At 41.7% G+C, this 17,856-nt stretch overlaps 1 protein-coding gene across 1 annotated transcript in view; it reads right to left on the bottom strand.

Annotated features, from left to right (window-relative positions):
• Positions 1-17,856, bottom strand: part of Heatr1 (HEAT repeat containing 1) — a 46,143-nt gene that overhangs the window by 1,838 nt on the left and 26,449 nt on the right. The window contains exons 24-43 of the mRNA XM_051194736.1: positions 17,529-17,660; positions 15,524-15,627; positions 15,243-15,386; positions 14,386-14,504; positions 14,178-14,299; positions 13,373-13,501; positions 11,859-12,089; positions 10,921-11,047; positions 10,236-10,396; positions 7,011-7,057; positions 6,636-6,759; positions 5,851-5,991; positions 4,854-5,146; positions 4,045-4,195; positions 3,086-3,244; positions 2,801-2,935; positions 2,558-2,662; positions 2,307-2,475; positions 1,612-1,766; positions 919-1,077 (exon numbers count right to left, since the gene is read on the bottom strand). Coding sequence (XP_051050693.1) covers positions 919-1,077; positions 1,612-1,766; positions 2,307-2,475; positions 2,558-2,662; positions 2,801-2,935; positions 3,086-3,244; positions 4,045-4,195; positions 4,854-5,146; positions 5,851-5,991; positions 6,636-6,759; positions 7,011-7,057; positions 10,236-10,396; positions 10,921-11,047; positions 11,859-12,089; positions 13,373-13,501; positions 14,178-14,299; positions 14,386-14,504; positions 15,243-15,386; positions 15,524-15,627; positions 17,529-17,660 — 2,907 coding nt within the window. The remainder of the gene's footprint in view (positions 1-918; positions 1,078-1,611; positions 1,767-2,306; positions 2,476-2,557; positions 2,663-2,800; positions 2,936-3,085; positions 3,245-4,044; positions 4,196-4,853; positions 5,147-5,850; positions 5,992-6,635; positions 6,760-7,010; positions 7,058-10,235; positions 10,397-10,920; positions 11,048-11,858; positions 12,090-13,372; positions 13,502-14,177; positions 14,300-14,385; positions 14,505-15,242; positions 15,387-15,523; positions 15,628-17,528; positions 17,661-17,856) is intronic.

The raw sequence follows: 17,856 nt of genomic DNA on the forward strand, positions 1-17,856 counted from the left end.
TAAACGTAATAAAATTCTGCTTGGGCTGTTTCCCAGTGAGATTGTCATAAGAAAGTTTGTGAGATGGTGATTTATTAATAAAACTGCTAGAAAATTCCAGGTAAGGAATGTGAACTTCACCCAGTGTACTATGGCACTTACTTCTGCTCTAAGTAAAGAGTATTTATTTATCTCAGGGCACAGTTGACATTAAAAAAAGGAATAATTTGGAATTTTCTTTTTTTAAAGATTTATCTATCACATATACAGTGTACTTCATGCAGGTATTCCTATTATAGATGGTGTGAGCCACAATATAATTGCTGAGGATTGAATGCAGGACTTCTTGAAGAGCAGGCACCACTCTTAAGCCCTGAATCATCTCTCCAACCCCTGGAGTTTTTACTACTTAAGACTCAGAGGTATTAAGAAACGATTTTAATGCTTATGCCTACCATGCCTAGGGGTTTGGGAAACTCAGCTATTTATAAAGAACCTGCAGAAGAAACACAGAATTCTTTATTGTATATGTGGGTATATGAATTTGTGTGTGGTAGGTGCCATATACACTGTGTGCACGTGCACCTGAAGGCCAGAGGCCAATTTCAAGTGTTTCTCAGGAGCCACCACCTTAATGTTTTCGGGCAAGTCTCTTATTTTTACATGGAACTCGAGATACACGCCAGCATGCTGGCTTTTTATGTAGGTTCTAGAGATCAAACTTGAGTCATGTGCTTGCATAACAAGCACTTCATCAACTAAGCTATCTTCCCAGCCCAAGAATTCTTTAAAGGTTAGAATTCTCTATTATACAGTAGCTCAGACCTCTAGTAACGAGCCTAGGGCCAGGCTCTCCCTATCAGTGCCCTATAGGTGGGCATTCAGGCCACACCCATGGGATGCAGCTTCAGCTTCAGAGACTGTGACCCATGTCCTCACCTTAGGGGAGGAGTCTCTTGTCTTCAGCAGAATCTGGTAGTTCAGTGGTTTCCACATGGAGTCGTCTGCCACAGCCACAGAGAACTGTGCAATGCAGGGTACTAGGTGCTTGGTCACCCGTTCCTGGAACCGCTCTTCTCCTCCAAGCCTATTTTCCAGCTGGGAAGAAAGACACATGGTGTCAGCAACAGGCCACATTTTTGTTGTGCCTGAACACACCCTTGGTGTGTGTTTTACCACCTTTCATAATATTAGCAGGCTCAAAAGTAGGTTCCCCCACCCTAGCCTTGTCTCTATGGCCAATTTCTTCCCTCTGGAGCTCAAATAGCTAAAAAAGGCCTTAGCAGCAAGCTCTCCCTCTGGAAGACTTGGGAAGCGGTACTTTCCTGTGAGGGCATCCATGCCCAGCGAGTCTCAGTTGACAGTCAACACCTTTTCAATGGGAAACACAATGAAATCCCATTTCTTTCCTTTTGAAAAATTCCCAAATAAAACTCAATGAATACCACAATGAAGACAAGTCATACCATGAAAAATCCATTTTTGAATAATATTTTCATAACGGATCTCTCCCCTAAAAAAACACCTTATAAAAAAAAAAAAAAAAGCCTTGCAAGCTAACATGCAGCATGTATAGAACTGCCAAGAATGGTCCAGGCAGCCTCAGTGACCAAAGACTATCCAGTAGGTTACCTGATCCACCAGAGGCATCATCAAAGCTTCTGCTCTCTCTTTACTCATAAAATTCTGGGTGTCAAAAAGGAAGATCTTGTATAAGCAGTTTAAGATAAACTGCAACAATAAGCAGCACTTTTCAGGGTCCTGTTCTGAGTCAAAAAACGCTTCATCTGTATGCAGGGAAAGAGTACAAGTGGAAAACATTACTTAATTCCTGGTGTTTATGAACACTGTCACAATTACAACCAGAAGAGATTGTGGAAATGCCCTAGAAGCTGTAGTTTGTGAGCTACAAACAATGGCCTTTCAGAGATGGGGCTCTCCTTCACAGTGAAGACTGTGATGCTTAGTTGGGCAAGTTCAGTCACTTTAGCTGTGTATTAGTGGGGAATAGACCAATCCAAACCTAGGGATACAACCCACAATCTCACCTGTATCGCAGAAGCACTCTACCAATGAACTGTCTCCAGCCTCAGATTTACTATTACAAAGTCATTACCAATAATGAGTAGTAATGTCCACTTTATTCTTTCTCTGTGTTAACTGATTACTGTTTGTTCTAATATAGTAGAAAATATAATAAAGTAACAATTCACCATCCTTAGCAGAAAAGGGACATGAAAATCTTTTCTGAGCTCCAGGTCTCATGCTAACTGCCTGTGTCAGACACATAGACAAGGCTGGTACTGGCCCAAAAGAGCTACACCAACCTGTTTTGGAGATGTTTACTTGGTTCAAGGTGTCTGCAAAAGGTTTCACCAAATGGCCAGCAAACAGAGTGAAAAGGCCTTTCAACTTCTCAGCAATGCAGTTGGTTAGATTGTAAAATGTCAGCAGCCTGTCCTTTGGGGCATCTTCTGTCTTGGCCCAATCATACAGCTAAAACCATAAGAGAACAGTGATGTCATCTCCTTGTTCTAGTACTTACAGTAAGCAGGAGATGCAGGGAAGAAGGCCTCACCTTGAAGAAGAGAGGCCTGAATGTGACCTCAGAGAGCTTCACCACCATGGCCACTAGACAATCAATGATCCAACTTTCTGTTTTCCCAACTTCCTCTAGATCATCCTGAAAATGAAGGAACTAATTAGACAGCATGGACTAATGCTCTGACAAGGACAAATGCTGCACAGCTCATGTTAATCTGCCTCTTGCACAGACAGGGAGATGACAGTTTTAGGGCAGGGGGAGTAGGGACCAGCTTACTTCTGAGTGCTGTGCCCGGAAGTCCAGGGCACCCAGGAAAAAGGTGGTCAGTTCAGATTGGTGAGACAAGAGCTCTTCCTTCTTCATCACCCCAATGTGCTCTTGCAAGATGCTCATAAATGGGCCCATGTGATTCTACCATGAATGCAGCAGAAAATACAAATTTTGTTTTAGAGCTCAGTGAATCCTCACAGGAAGTGAATGATACTATGTTCCCAGAAGAGAACATTCTACATTTTAGTACCACATTCCCCATCCAAAGTCCAACAGTCAACAGGACCTCACCTTCCAGTTCTTCTGGATCTGCTTGAAAGTCTTGCTAATGGCTGGCAGTAGAACTCGAGGTGAGAGCGTAGTAGCTAGGGTCTTTTTAAGAGATGCCAGGCGGATGTTAGCCTGCGAGGCAGAACCCATTTCGCTAGTGATTTTCTCAAGGTGAATCACCTGTAGGAAATGAAAAACTGTCAGCCACTGTGCTGATAACCACACTCACAGCAAGGCTTGGTGACAGCATGCAGCCAGCTCACATGCCAGAGCACAGAATTTTAGAGCAAACTGACTACCGGCAGATAATACCAGGTAAATGCTTCTCCTAACCGGAAGCCAGGGAAGAAGGTGAACAAGCACAAAAACACAAAGGACTCTTGGCCTGATGGTTTTCCTACAACTAAGCTTCTTCCTAACTGAAAACAGTTGAGGATGATTCCAGCAGCCTAGCTGCCTTTTGAGAGACAGCAACCTTGAGCCCCAAGCTGTAGTCAGTGAATTTTAAGTCACTAGCACAATGGCAGTCAAGACTGAGCTTTACAAACGGCAACTGATAACATATTAAACAGTAATAACACTGTCAACAAGTAGCTGACAGGCAACCAAACGCTTCACCTATAGCGGAGGAAGTCCACGAAACACCTTACAGTTAAGAACTTTTCCATCAAAACCACAGCATACTGGTTTCCAAAAGTAAGTAGGCAACTCTCTCTGCCATTCCCAAAGATCTGAGGTAAATAAAAGCAATACATTCTATACTGCTGAAAAACAGAACCACCCTACTAAAAAAAAAGGATCCTTGCCTGTTAGTTTCATGATGAAGCATAAGGAACAAAATGAAAGAAAAAAGAAGATACATATTCATCAAACAGAATCTTGTCTGTCAAACAGTAAATGAAGAAAGAGCCAGTAAAAGGATTGAATGGGTAAAACCTTTTCCCTAGACACCTAGCAAATCATAGTCGACCAAAGCCTACCTGGGTCAGCAGTCCTTCCAAGTAGGGGCTGATGAAGTGTGGGAGAGTCTCAACAACTTTGTGAAGGGCAGCCAGGGCGCTGAGCAGGCACACCTCGCTGTGGACCAACTCACTGGTGCTCTTCATGGCTGCCAGCAGCGACGGCATCAGGCTAGCAAGAAGGAGCAAGTGCATTAGTGCAGCTTTACACCTCAGACACACACTGAGGAAGGGAGCTGGGGACACGAAGAGAAGCCCTCAGGCAGCTGTGCTTGCTACAACACGGTGACCCAGAGCAAGCAGAATCCTGCCTACATACTTTATACCACTCAGAAAAGAAATCCTTGGTGCCAACAGTGCTCACACAATGGTAACTACTGAAGGATGTTTTCAACCAAGGAACATGTGCTAGGTGTCAAGACTGTACAAAGTATGGCAAGCCCTATAAAGAAAAACCCTGAGGGGTAGGTAGGGAACACCTCTGCACAATGACGGGCAGGGTTTTAAGATGTGACCTGCCACAGCTGCACAGCTGGTTATGGTCAGAGCCAACAGCAGAGTCAGGAGCATTGTGCCTCCTCCTGTGGCAGCAAAAAGCTGCCCTGGTCCTGCTTCTCAATAGGGAATTACACCATGGCACCCTAAGCAGGCTGATGCCACAAAGGAAGAGCATCTGTGTCTGCAGGTCACAGCAATGGTGCATTCTCCACTGAGCAGACAAGATCAACTCTTTCACCAGTCGACTTTCATGTACTTTCTATTCAAGAAGCCACAAAGTCCACAAGGCACTTCACCTTTTCTGCTGTAGTGTGGCTCCTGTTCCAAGTTACCTGGGAAGCTGAGGGATGGCCAGCGCTTCCAGAGTGGAGGTCACCTCTGCTATGCATAGCAGGGCACTTCCCAGGACATTTTTCTCCTCCTTTTTCTCTGGTGCTATCAGCTGCACTGCAGTACTCAGAACCGGTATGAAAGGCTCTCGATTCCCTGCTCCAAAGTTCTTACATAGGAGCTTTAGAGTGTATAGGGCTGTCTGTCTGTTAATCGCTTGTTCGTCTTCTTCCTCTTTTTTCTTATGCTGCACAATGGCCAGAAGAACTGGGACCAGTTTTAGAAAGCGGTGAACCTGAAGAGGCGGCCAAAATGACCAATAATCAGAACCACAAGAAGGCGCTGTCTCCTTTCCCATATCCCCTGCTTGGGTCTGTTTGATCTGATCAAAATCCAGACCAAATTCCAAGCCACACAACCACATCTAAGTGACTGTTCCTCCCCAATCCCCTAGCTAGCAACACTAGCTAGGGCCTTGATCATGTTAAATAAATGTTCTACCATGGAGGTACATCCCCAGCTCTCTTTTTGCATTTGACTTTTAAGACAAGGTCTCACTAAATTGCCCAGACTAACCTTGAACTCACTATGCAGTCTGGATAGGACCTGAACTTGAGAGTCTCTTGTCTTGGTCTCTTAAGTGCCACTATTCCTAGTTCCATCTATGTTCCTCACTGCTAAGCAAGTGCATATGCTGCCTGACCTACTTCTGATCCACACACAGCATCCCAGTGAGAAAACATCAAATTATGCTGCACTAATGGCTGCATGGGTCACAGCAAGCAGAAGTGCACTGGGCTGAATTCCATCCTCTGATCTTCCTTAACACAGCTATAGCATGAGAATGAACGCATGTCTCTGTCTCTCACACATACACAATACCCAGCTAGTAATATCCTTCCATTTTAAATGGTGTACTTGGGAACTGTTGGGGAGTTAGATGTGGCTCTCTAACAAGCAGAGGAAGGGATATGGGTTTGCAAAAGGGTCCTCACTTACTGTTTTCTTCTTCCAGAATGTGTTCTGCTGTAGCTTATTATTCAAAAGATCAAGAGCTTTCCTACGAACAGATGGCAGGGGGTTGCCCACTAGCCCTCTAACCACAGAGACAAATGTTTCTGTCGGCAACAAGGCATTGACCTATAGAGAAGGGAGTATTTAACACAAAAGGGGGAAAAAGAGAAAAATCAACTCTGTAATATAGAATTTTTGTTATTTTGACTGAAAGTATACCTATGCAGTCCAGGCTAGCCTTGAACTCAGATTTGAATGCTGGGACTATAGACATATATCACAATGTCCAACTCAGACTCTTTGTTTTTATAAGCCCTGTGGTACCAGCCATTATTTATACATTCTTTCATACATAATTTTTACAACAGCTCTCAGGTAGTTACTACTAATCTCACACAAAACTGAAAACCCAACACTAAAGGGAAGTAAACTACTCCAGGCCATGCCCTAACTTCAAAGCCAATCATGCATCTATTACACCTAAGTGGCCTTTTATATTATCCCACTTCAATGAAGCAGAGCATTATATATACGTGATCAATGCTTCATCAGATTTATTGAGGCACTTGTTATCATTGGTAGGCAAACACTTTTCTTCAGACAAGTTTGTTTCTAGACACTAAGAGATTCCAACAAGAAAAAAGAAATTCTCATATCAAGAAAAAATATAGTTCTAAGTGTATTATTAAAATGGAAGTTTAAGTTAAATAATTCTACAATGGCATGAAAACTAGCAACAAACATGATACTAAGGAAAAGTAAAAGACTACCTTATCCAGCATGTCATAAGCTTTGCTGAGTAGGGCTCGCCAAAACTTCACAGTCAGTTTGTCCGCATTCTTTTCCATGGACTGTGCTACTGTGTTAATATAGCCCAGGACTGTTTCTAGCAACCTAAAACAGAGGCACACCCAGAAAAGGCAATTTAGTATTTCAGAGTTACCTCAGAGGGATAGGAGGGGCAGGGTCATTACTAGGCTATCTAGACGGTAAGCAGTAAAGGGAAACCTTCACGCTGGCTTGGAGCATTCAGGGCAAGAATGTCTTCAGCAAGAATGAAAAAGCACAGGTGCAAAGTGGCAGTGAACATGGCCAGTGTGTCTGTTATGTTCTCCCAGTACCTCTGCAAGTCTCAATCAACATACCTCTGCTCAAAGCCGTGAAGGATCTCAGGACCACCACTTTCAACCACCTACAAATGAAAGGAGCTCATGAAAATAGTATGGATGCTGACGATGACATCATTTGACATAGGTTAAAGAAACAGACTATTCTCACAAACTTTCCCCTGAAACTTCTCATGTTACAGGTTATTAAGTTCAGATCACCCTCACTGGCTGCAGCCACTTAATTGGGTTTGCATATCTACAAAGCACAGCAGTGATGGGAGATGTCATTCTGTAAATGTGTTTCTCTTATTGGTTAATGAATAAAGCATTATTGGTCAATAGGAAAGCAAGATAGGCAGGACTAAGAGAAGAGGAGGAGAGAGGAAGTAGTAGGGAGGAGTAAAGATGTAGATAGAGACTTGAGAGAACAGAGAGACTTAGCTCTCTGCTAAGATGAGACCACGTGGAAATACTTATATTAATAGAAATGGGTTAATATTTAAGACATAGCTAGCCAATAAAAAATACTAGTAATAGGCTAACAACATTATATCAAATACAATGTCTCAGTATGTAATTTGGGGCTGGCACAACTCTGGAACCAGACCGGACTAGAAAACCTATTCCTAACACAGCAAGATTCAGAAATACACAGCATCGAGCAATGCTTCTTTTATGGAAATGTGACCCTGTGAGCTCATCCAGTTATGGAAACAGCTGTTGTCCACCATGTAACTGCTTCCTGGTCCACCTTTCCTGTATCCCAAACCAAAGACAGCCTGAATCTGCCATTAAGTTTCTAAACAGAGCCTGGGCAGCACACACCTTAAATCCTAGCACTTGGAGGCTAGCCTGGGCTACAGCACAAGTTCCAGGACATTCAGGGCTATACAGAGAAACCGTCTCAAAGACTAGCCAACCAATCAACCAACCAAACCAACCCCAATCTCCCAAAACATCCAAACCAAACCATAAGTTTCTATACAGTACATATATTAGGTTATTAAGACCAGTGTATGGAAACCTATCTTGTTCTAGTTCCTGCAGGCCAATGATTCATATTGGTCCTCTGTAGATACATTTATCTACTTCCCTCTACAGCTAGATAATTTATGTCCATTTTTTCCTTTCATAGAATGAATACTTCCCCTTACTTAAAATGCTTGAGGCCTGTTTCAACTTCAATTGTTTTTTTATTTTGGAAAATTTCCATACAAATGATAGTGATGAGACATATGTCTAAACATGAAATTAACTTATTGCCTGAAGGTAATTTCATGCTGTATTTCTTGTGTGCTTCTGATTTGATGGTGACCTGACACAAGAGGTCAGGAGTGCAATTTTCTACTTACAGTGTCAAGTAAGTAGTTTCGAAAGTTTTGAGGCATTTCTGCCAAGTTCAGATTAGGGGATGTCTGCACTAACTAATAAAGCTTGGGAATGTTTTTATAGTTCTCTTAAGCATCTAGGCAGGCTTTACTCACCTCTGACCTCACTGTTATCTGCCAAGTGCTTGCCTTCTGAATGGCTGTCTATGCGTGCGCACACATACACACTGCCCACCACTGCACGTCTTGTCTGTAGCCTTGCATCTCTTGGTATGAACAGCTTTGTCATTTCTGCCCCTTTGGTGGGTAGCAAAGCAGCTTCTCATTTAGTGTACATTCGTGCTTTGCTCACTAGGGCACTTGAACTGCACCGAGTATTAACTAGCCAGCTGTGGTTCCTTTTCACCAAAACTATTCTTTGTCAGTGGAAACAGATGTTTTTACCCAAAAAATACAGCTTTCTTTCTACTTTGCTTATGGTGGTATTTTGTTAAATCAAAGAAAGAAAAATTATTTCTCCTTTGATCACAATATTGTTCTCCTTGATTTTCTTTTAAAGGTTCTAGGTGTTACTTTCCACATCAAAGTTTTTACTATAACCAAAATTATTCGATGTTCATGGTGTGAAAACAGACTCCCCGTAAACAGAAACAAACCATGACAGCATTAGTACTTGAACAGCTCTTTCTTTGTGGACTTGTAAACCTCCTGCTACCTTTCCTGTCTACCTCCACATAGCTGCGTTTCTCAGTTTGGTGGTCATTCTACTGACTCACTGATTACTCTTTCTCTAACACTCTCCCCATATCAAGACCATTTCTTAAAAAGTCAACTGGGAAAGCACATTTGATATGGGTGCATGTGCTCTTACATGTGCTACAGTGCACACACATGTGGAGGACAGTTTGCAGGAGTGGGTTCTCTGCTTCCACCATGTGGGTTCCCAGGATCAAACTCAGATCATCAGGCTTGGTAGGAAACGTCTACCAGCTGATCCATATCGCCAGCTCATATGCATGTACACAGCCTGTTTTTCAAGTATCCTTTTGTGCCCTTTAAGATTCTGGAAAATTAGCTGGGTGGTGGTGGCACATACCCTTAATCCCAGCACTCGGGAGGCAGAGGCCAGCAGATCTCTGAGTTCCCTGCCAGCCTGGCCTACAGAGGAAGTTCTAGGACAGCCAGAGCTACACAGCAAAACTGTCTCTAAGAGGGGAAAAAATCCTAAAAATTCTCTCAGAATATTTTTGTCAACATTTCAGTACCTTATTTATGCTCTATTATTATGCTTATGAAGTTCTTTCCCTACAACTTAAAAACAGTAACAACATTCTATAGGGGTGAGAGAGCTGGTTATCTTGTGGAGATAACCCCACCACACCATCTCTACCAGGAAGTTACAGTGCTCAGGCGTAGGTCTAAGAGACTGTTGATCCTTCTTTTTCCTGATTCTCACACTCCATTTCTCTTCTTGCACAGAAAGGACGACAGACAGTACCTTAGTTCCTGACTTTTAGAGAGACACCAACACTTTACCCATGACCATGATATGAACCATAGTTCCTTAAGAGAGGGATGGCTGTGTTGTTCACCATGTCCCCTCAGAAACAGGTGGTTTATGCACTCCACTAGCAGACACTTGGTTTGTTAGCAGTTTGGGGCTGGCATGACCAATGCTATCCCCATTTGCCTGGAAATGCCTGGTGGAGTACATCCTCACATGCCTCTGCTGAGCCCATACTGCCTGAGAATGAAGTTCCCAGGTCTCACCTCTGGTGGATAGAGTCCAACAGGCCATCATGGAGAAGTGTACTGTTTTTCATTATCTTTCTAGGCATGCCCCATAGTTCACAAGACATTGCCAAGCTTAAACACTGTTCTTTAGCAAAAGAAAGACCACTTTTTAGCATAAACACACTTAAAAACATATCACCTTTTTAAGGAAATGATTGGAAGCCAGGAGTTGGGCCATGAAGGACACTGACAAATATTTAAAATGCCGAAGTTGCTTGCTTGTGTGAGTATCCACCTTAAAAATTGGTAACATTTCTTCTTGTACTTCACTCTTACTAGATACTGTCTTGGTAGTAGCGTCTGGAAAACAGCAACAAAAACATAATGAACTTTATTCATCTTCAAGGACTAATTTGCCCACTGAGCTTTTGGTGTAGTATGGTGAATGGACACCTTCTCAAAGGGAAAACAGTGCTTGGTGAGGACAGCAAACTCTTTCTCTGCCAGATCAATGAGCAATGGGAGCACACTGACCAACAGGCCTAAGAAGAGTGGGTCAGCCAAAGCAGAAAATACAACAAAACGGGAAAGTGGAGACAATCAGACATCCTGGCTCTGCATGAGTTCCAGAGGGCTGAGCCCAGAGGCTGAAGGACACCTCCACCTGAAACACTGGTCTAAAAACTGAAGATGTGTATCTCAGAACCTCAAACTTCCATTATAGCTAATAGTGTTAGAGGTACAGTGGTCAGGGGTCTCTGGTAGATCACTGAAAATCCATAGCTCTTGGCCTTCTACGGCTACATTGGGTTCCAAGGAATGCCTCATTCTGCTCCTCCTCAGCTCTCAGATCAGATGGTAACCAACACCTGGCCCATGCTTACCTTCTTTTTCCTCTGGCAGCTTTTCTAGATACTGGAGGATATGCATCAAGCTCTGAACCTGATGCTGGACACTGAATTCACAACAGACAGAAATCCAAAACTCAGTGTCTGCCTCTAAAATAGCATCCTGTTTGGAAAGAAAGGGGAAAGGTCACAAAACTGCCTAACAAGCACATAGTAAACATACATTAAGGACACAGCTAGAAAAGAGCCTTCAGCAAAGTGTACTTTTCCGTATAAGCTGTCATCAGATGAGAAAGTTGTGAAGAACTGCACAGGAACCCAGGACAGCATGCAGTAAGACCTCAGAGGAACTTCACAGGATGACTGAGGTACAAGAGGTGTTTGCCTCTTTCTAGGACCATCAATTTTGGGTCTGTAAGCTCTGACTCTTCCAAATGACTGGCCAGGTCCTCCCTTCATATAGTGCCACCACAGGCAGTTTTCAGAGGGCATGTTTCAACAGCTCATTCTGCTGGGCTTAAAAAAGAACCACTAGTGAGGCTCCAGAGGGCCCTTAGAGGATGTCTGGCTGCTATTTAAAGATGTTCTGGGTCTACACATCCTAAAAGCTTAAAGAAAGCTAAAGAAATGGCTCAGTGGTTAAGAGCATTGTTTGCTCTTCCAAAGGTCTTGAGTTCAATTCCCCAGCAATCACATGGTGGCTCACAACCTCTGTAATGAGATCCGGTGCCCTCTTCTAGCCTGCAGGCAAACATGCAGACAGAATACTGTATACATAATAAATAAATTTGAAAAAAAAAAAAAAAAAAAGAAAGAAAGAAAGGAAATTCAGAAACTATCTTGAAAAGGCTTCTGGACAAGCACTGTCAAATAACGCACATTAAGCAGGCTAGTTCCATACGTAAGCTGAACAATACCCCAAAGCCCATGTGAAACCACCCATTCCTTCTTTACCATCCCACCAATATCCTGACCTTTTCTCCATAAGCAGCCACCAGCACTGTCTTAGTGACATATTGCTCAAAAAGCAGGACAAGGAGAATCCACAGGAATTTTTCTGCACCTAGTGTGTCAACAAGCTGAACAAGGATGGGCAGGCGCCTGTGCTCCGGCACGTGTGGAAGTGCATCCACAAATACACCGATGATTTTCACCACAATCTCTTCAACGTTTCGAGTGACTTCTAGAGAGTCTCCAGTATCAGACTGCAAAAGATGAAGTAGGGAGTTGAGTAAGATAAACAACCTTCTTCTTCAAAAGCAGCTTGCAAAGGGACTAGGCCTCTCAATGAAAGTTCAGTGAGCACCTGTCTTATTTCAGGTACTACTTGGCTCTAAGGGGAATACAGCATATGTAAAGTGCTGGCCTTGCCTCCCTGGAATTATCTATCATCTGTACAAAACAAGATGCACACACAAAGGACAACAGAAGGCAGGAAATGACAGACAGCCGCACAAGCATCCTCATATGGCAGAATCTAAGAAAGCATAGTACAGAGGAGGTCAATAGCTTCCCACTGCTTCCAGAGGCAAGCTCAACTAACATCACTCTGGTACCCACAATCAAAACAAAGAGACTGAGTGAGAGAATAAAATAAAGAACTGAAAGACTAACCCCTAATGCCCTCTAATTCCATCAGCAATTTCCCTGCTGACCTGCACTGTCCCTCTTTACATACACAGTGCATGTGCTCTATTTCATACTACAGATGGCTCTCATATTTCTGTACAAACCCTGTCCTCCCTTTCATTGGTTCAGATCCTGCTTCTTATGAATTTTTCTGGTTACCTTAGACCATGTAGACATTTCCTTATTCTCAACTCTTTAGCTTTTACTTATTCCTTTAGCAAATAATGTATGTATACACACAGAAACAGATGACAGGCATACACCCTATATAGATACCAATGTATTGAACACAGGAACACCAAACTGACACCAAGAATTAAAAGGAGAAGTGTGAATATATTTACCCCCACAAGAGTCAAAAGCATGACAAATGATATTAAAAAGTAGGGGTAACAGATAACCACCCGTTTTTGCTTGAAGCTTCTTTTCACTTTCCAGTTTTGTATCTCACTAGTACAGATAACATTCTGAGTCTTGGCTCTCAGACCATGCTTTAAAAACCTGTGGTAAATTGCAATCTAATAATTTGACATTGTAGTTGCAAAAGTTCTTTCCTATTTTTTCTTTATTGTATTCTCAATCTAAAAAGTTCATTATCAAATTATAAAAAAGCCAATATAAATTTAACCATTATGATGTCAAAACATTTTCATGGCTACACTATTGTCGTTCAGTGGAACCAGATTTAACATATTTGACGGTAGTACCAGAAAACATAGTTAATTTGTAAGCCCATTTGCTGGCTTTACCTTTGTAAAATTCAAGATATAGAAGACTCTGAGTGCTTCCAACTGGCATTTACACAAAATTTGTAAAAATTAAAAAGAGTAACAATGATGGTGGCATCCACACAGCTCACCTGAATAAGTGCTGGAATGACCATTTTCACCGTCTTGCTAATAACTTGAAAACTATAAGCATCATCTAGGCGCATGACATTGGCTCCCATGAAGGTGAAGATAGACATGATATTGTGAAGAACTTTATCCTGAAATAAAGTACAAATTGTCATCATTTTTATATTTTAAATAACAAAGATTAATAAAAAAACAACAACAATAAAAACAGAACTATCTTTCCTCAAAAACAGGCAAGGAGCTGGGGCTATATTGCAACAGCAGAGTGCCTGCTCAGTGTTAATTCCCTATACCACTAGAAATAAAAACATACAACAAAGTTTTCAAACACACAAATGGTCAAAGTACATAAGAATGAAGCACCATCCATGTAGCACCATCCATGACTGGGAGACTGATATAAAATGATAAAACACACTTTGCATCCATTACAGTGGCTAGGAGTTCTCCACTGGGATAGCTATCACTTCTTCATTTTTTTTTTTTTTGTCTTGTCTAAGATCTTCTGGGGACTGGCTGGCTAATCTTCCTGGGTAGCTACTGTGTGTCAGATATTGTATGAAGAACTAATCACACACCATCCAGCTGAAGCTTTACCATGTCCCAGTGAGAAAGTTACTACCATTTTTACTTTACTAACTGAAGCTGTTGCTTCCTCTTTTTTGGGCAACAATGGGAACTAAACCCAGGGTCTTACATTTGCCAGACTGAGCCCCAACCCTCTGGCTAATGAATTAAAGTCAGTACACACCAATGCATTTCTGGGGAATAAAAGCCCTAAAGCAGGTACTTATACCTTTCACTTACCGGAAATATACCAGCAACGGTACCCAAGAGTAGAAGGGCATGGTGGTGAGTCTGTGGCATCTCCGAGAGGCGGATACACTGCACTATCAATTCTACATTGAACTTCTCCTCATCTACGACATCTACGGTGGAGGGAAAGGAAAATGTCTAATACACTCATGCGCAAAGCAGATAGTTATTCGGCCCTGCCCTTCCACCAAGTGCATACCTTTAGGTATTCTGCCACCATCTGGGGAGAGCTTTTGGCAGATGTTGAGCAAACAACTCAGAATTAATTGCTTAGTGTATTCCATGTTCCCCTGCTCCGATGATAAAGGTTCTAAACACCTTCAGGAACCCCAGAAGAAAAACGATTGGGAACATAAAAGTTAATCCAGTCACATGAACGACTACTGTCCAAAACTTACTCAATAAGGAATAAAATAAAAAAAAAAAAAAAAATACTATCATTAAACAGACTAACATGTAAGATTTCTAGCTCTAGTTTTTTACCTCATACAGCAAAGTACTATATCAGAATTTTTGTTTTTTGTTTTTTTTTTTTTTTTTTTTTTTTGTATTTGAAGACATGGTTTCTTTGTGGCTTTGGAGGCAGTCCTGGAACTAGCTCTTGTAGACCAGGCTGGTCTCGAACTCACAGATTATTTCTCCTCTTTATGTACTTTCCACTAACCTACTTGCAACCTTCTAACAATGTGGATAACTACTTTACTTCTCTAATGACAGCACACTCCTTACTCAGTGGCAAATTCTACTGTTATGCTTTCTAATAAGGGTGCCACACAGCACCCTTAAAAAATACAAGTGACGGTGGCCTAGATATTATACTGCAAGTTAAGCAGGAAAACAGGCAGAAAGATGAGGTCAGCTACTACACAATAGAGAGGTCAGCTACAGAAATTGGTAAAGGGTAACTAAAGCTATTCTTTGGTATTTCAACAGTATCTCAACTTCCTTTAATGGACAGACAGTGTAAACAAGAAGAGTATTCCAAAAGAAGAAGATAAATCAACACGGCAAATTTTTACCACCCCATTATCTCACAGATCAAAGCCAAGTCATTACCTTGACAGCAAGTTAAAGAGAGTTGGAATCAGTATCTGAGGGCCTTTGAGTTTCTTTTTGTGCTGCAGTAACTCCAGGATAAGAGTGACTCTCTGCCAGTAAGGGCCCTCAGCTTCTTGGACAGATTCTACATCTTGTGATTTTCTGGTCAACAGAGGAGACAAAAAATTGAAAATGCAAAGCTTGTTTATGAAAAAGCTGTGGGTACCTAGAAATCACAATCATAGCAGTCAAAGCTGGAAGAACAAGATCAGGCCCCTTGGTGTGTTCAGAGCTCTTACTTCTGTTGCATTTTTTGCCTTCTTGTCTGCTGAATTGTGCCCAAAGATTTAGTTTTATCTCGTGGCTCCAGTTCTATTCTGATTTGTTCAGCATCTACAGAAATCTGAAATATTGAAAGGATGGCTAGTGATATAATTCAATGAAAAAAGATTACAACAATAGTTATAAATTATCAATTTTAAAATAAAAGAAGATCAAAATTTTACTTCAATAAACAGGATTACACAGGTCAATAAAAGCATTTCACTTTTATGTCATTATGCCACTTGAGGCCTGCCCCAAATATAAACACTACTAATGACTCTATATATATTATTTAGGATGTTTTCAAATACTCAGTTGAAAAAATTATTCTGGTACCTTGGAAATCTACTCATCTCAGTATGTATTTATTTCATCATACAATATTTACTTACTGTCACAAAGTACAAAGATGTGTACAATAGTGTATTTTGGTAATCACACTTGCCTTACAACCAAGGTCGAGCTTATGTTTAGCTGATATGGCATGCTTGAAAACATGTCTTCTTTGGTTTGTCTGGTTTTGGCTCTCAAGATCCTGTTTTTGTCTTTTAAGATTTATGTAGGCTACAACTCCAGTACTCATGCTTCTATGGCAATCACTTTATTCACTGCCCCTACCATTCTCTATTGTCAATTCAAGAAATGGAATAATCCTTTCCAATAATGGTTAGGTTTCAATATACAAATCAAAGTAACAAGCAGAACTTCAACTCCATCTTATATCCTGCGTGTGGATGGAAATGTGTGATCCCTCAGCTTTTTCTCTAGCTGCCTGCTGCCATACCTCCCTCACCATTATGGACTCTCCCTTTGCAACCATTTGTGCTGCTCTCAATCTTGTTCAAAGACGCTTCCTACACAGTAGGCAGTGGTTATTGCAAGAGTCCTACTCATTCAAAATACTGAGAGTAAATGACTGTGCATGTTCAGCCATATAAGTGACATCTATACTGACTTGCCCCATAACAAGGCCCAGGGAACACTGTGATAGTGGGCAAAAATAATCTAAGACCGAGAAGATGGAGCATGCTGTGGAATGCTGTCCTCTCCACGTGAACTCATGGCAGCTGTGGTTACCTGCACAGTATCATGCCCATGAAAAATTTCTGCATGAAGATCAGGCAGCAGAGGCACATGTCTTTAATCCCAGCACTCAGGAGGCAGAGGGAGATGGATCTCTGTGAGATCAAGGCCAGCCTGGTGTATAGATTGAGTTCTAGGACAGCCAAAGCTACATAAAGAAACCTTGTCTCAAAAAACAAAAAACAAAACAAACAAAAAAAAAAATTCAGCATGAATGGGGAGGGGCTCCTGAGGCCCCTTGCCTGGATAAGGACAGATAGCTGATGGCTTCTGAGAAAGGGTGCCACTAGCAGGTTGTCTATGCCCCAGTGTATGACCCTACAGCCATTTGCACATGGGCAGAACTAACAGGAATCAGTGGACTGTTCTTTTTTTAAAAGAGGGCTTGAAACTGGAAAGAATATATATTGGCAGGGGCAGCAGGAGAGTCAAAAGAAATAGGATGTGGATATGATTAAGATGCAATGTATAATCTGATGAGCGTTGATGGCGCACCTTTAATCCCAGCACTCAGGAGGCAGAGGCAGGAGGAACTCTCTGAGTTCGAGGCCAGCCTGGAAGTTCCTGGAAAGGCTCCAAAGCAAAACAGAGAAACCCTGTCTCGAAAAGCAAAACAAAACAAAAAACCCAACAACAACAACAACAACAACAACAACAAAAAGATGCATTGTATAATCTATGAAAAATTTAAAGTTTCAAAGACACACACACACACCACACACAAAATGGAAAATGGTGAAGACATGTGATTTGGGTTTTATACTTCTTGAGCACATACTTTTCTATGCATCTTGTTAACATTTCTGACCCCATAGGAACACTGTAAAATGCACAATAGTTGTATAATCAGTCAACTGGAAAAAGCAAACATTTACAAGTTACAAGTTTGCAACTTACCCCTTTAAAAACACTGCCAACAGTCTGAACACAGTGTGAGTTTTTGCAGTTCACCAGTAAGTCAAACAACACACACAGAAGCTTCTGCTGTACCTTCCCATCTGATATAGCTGCAAAAAATGGCTTTGTAATCTAGGAGCAGAAAAAAATGTGATGCTTAAAAGACTATTTATTGTGTGTGTAAAGCATGTATGTTGAGGTCAGAGCACTTTTGGGAATCAGTTCTCTTTCACTATGGATTCTGATGATCAAATTCAAGTTGTTGGATTTGGGTGGCAAGCAACTTTACCTGTGGGGCCACCTCACCAGCTTTTAAATGTAATTCTTT

This window comes from Phodopus roborovskii, unplaced genomic scaffold (genome assembly GCF_943737965.1).
Source record: "Phodopus roborovskii unplaced genomic scaffold, PHOROB, whole genome shotgun sequence".
Classification (NCBI taxonomy): domain Eukaryota; kingdom Metazoa; phylum Chordata; class Mammalia; order Rodentia; family Cricetidae; genus Phodopus; species Phodopus roborovskii.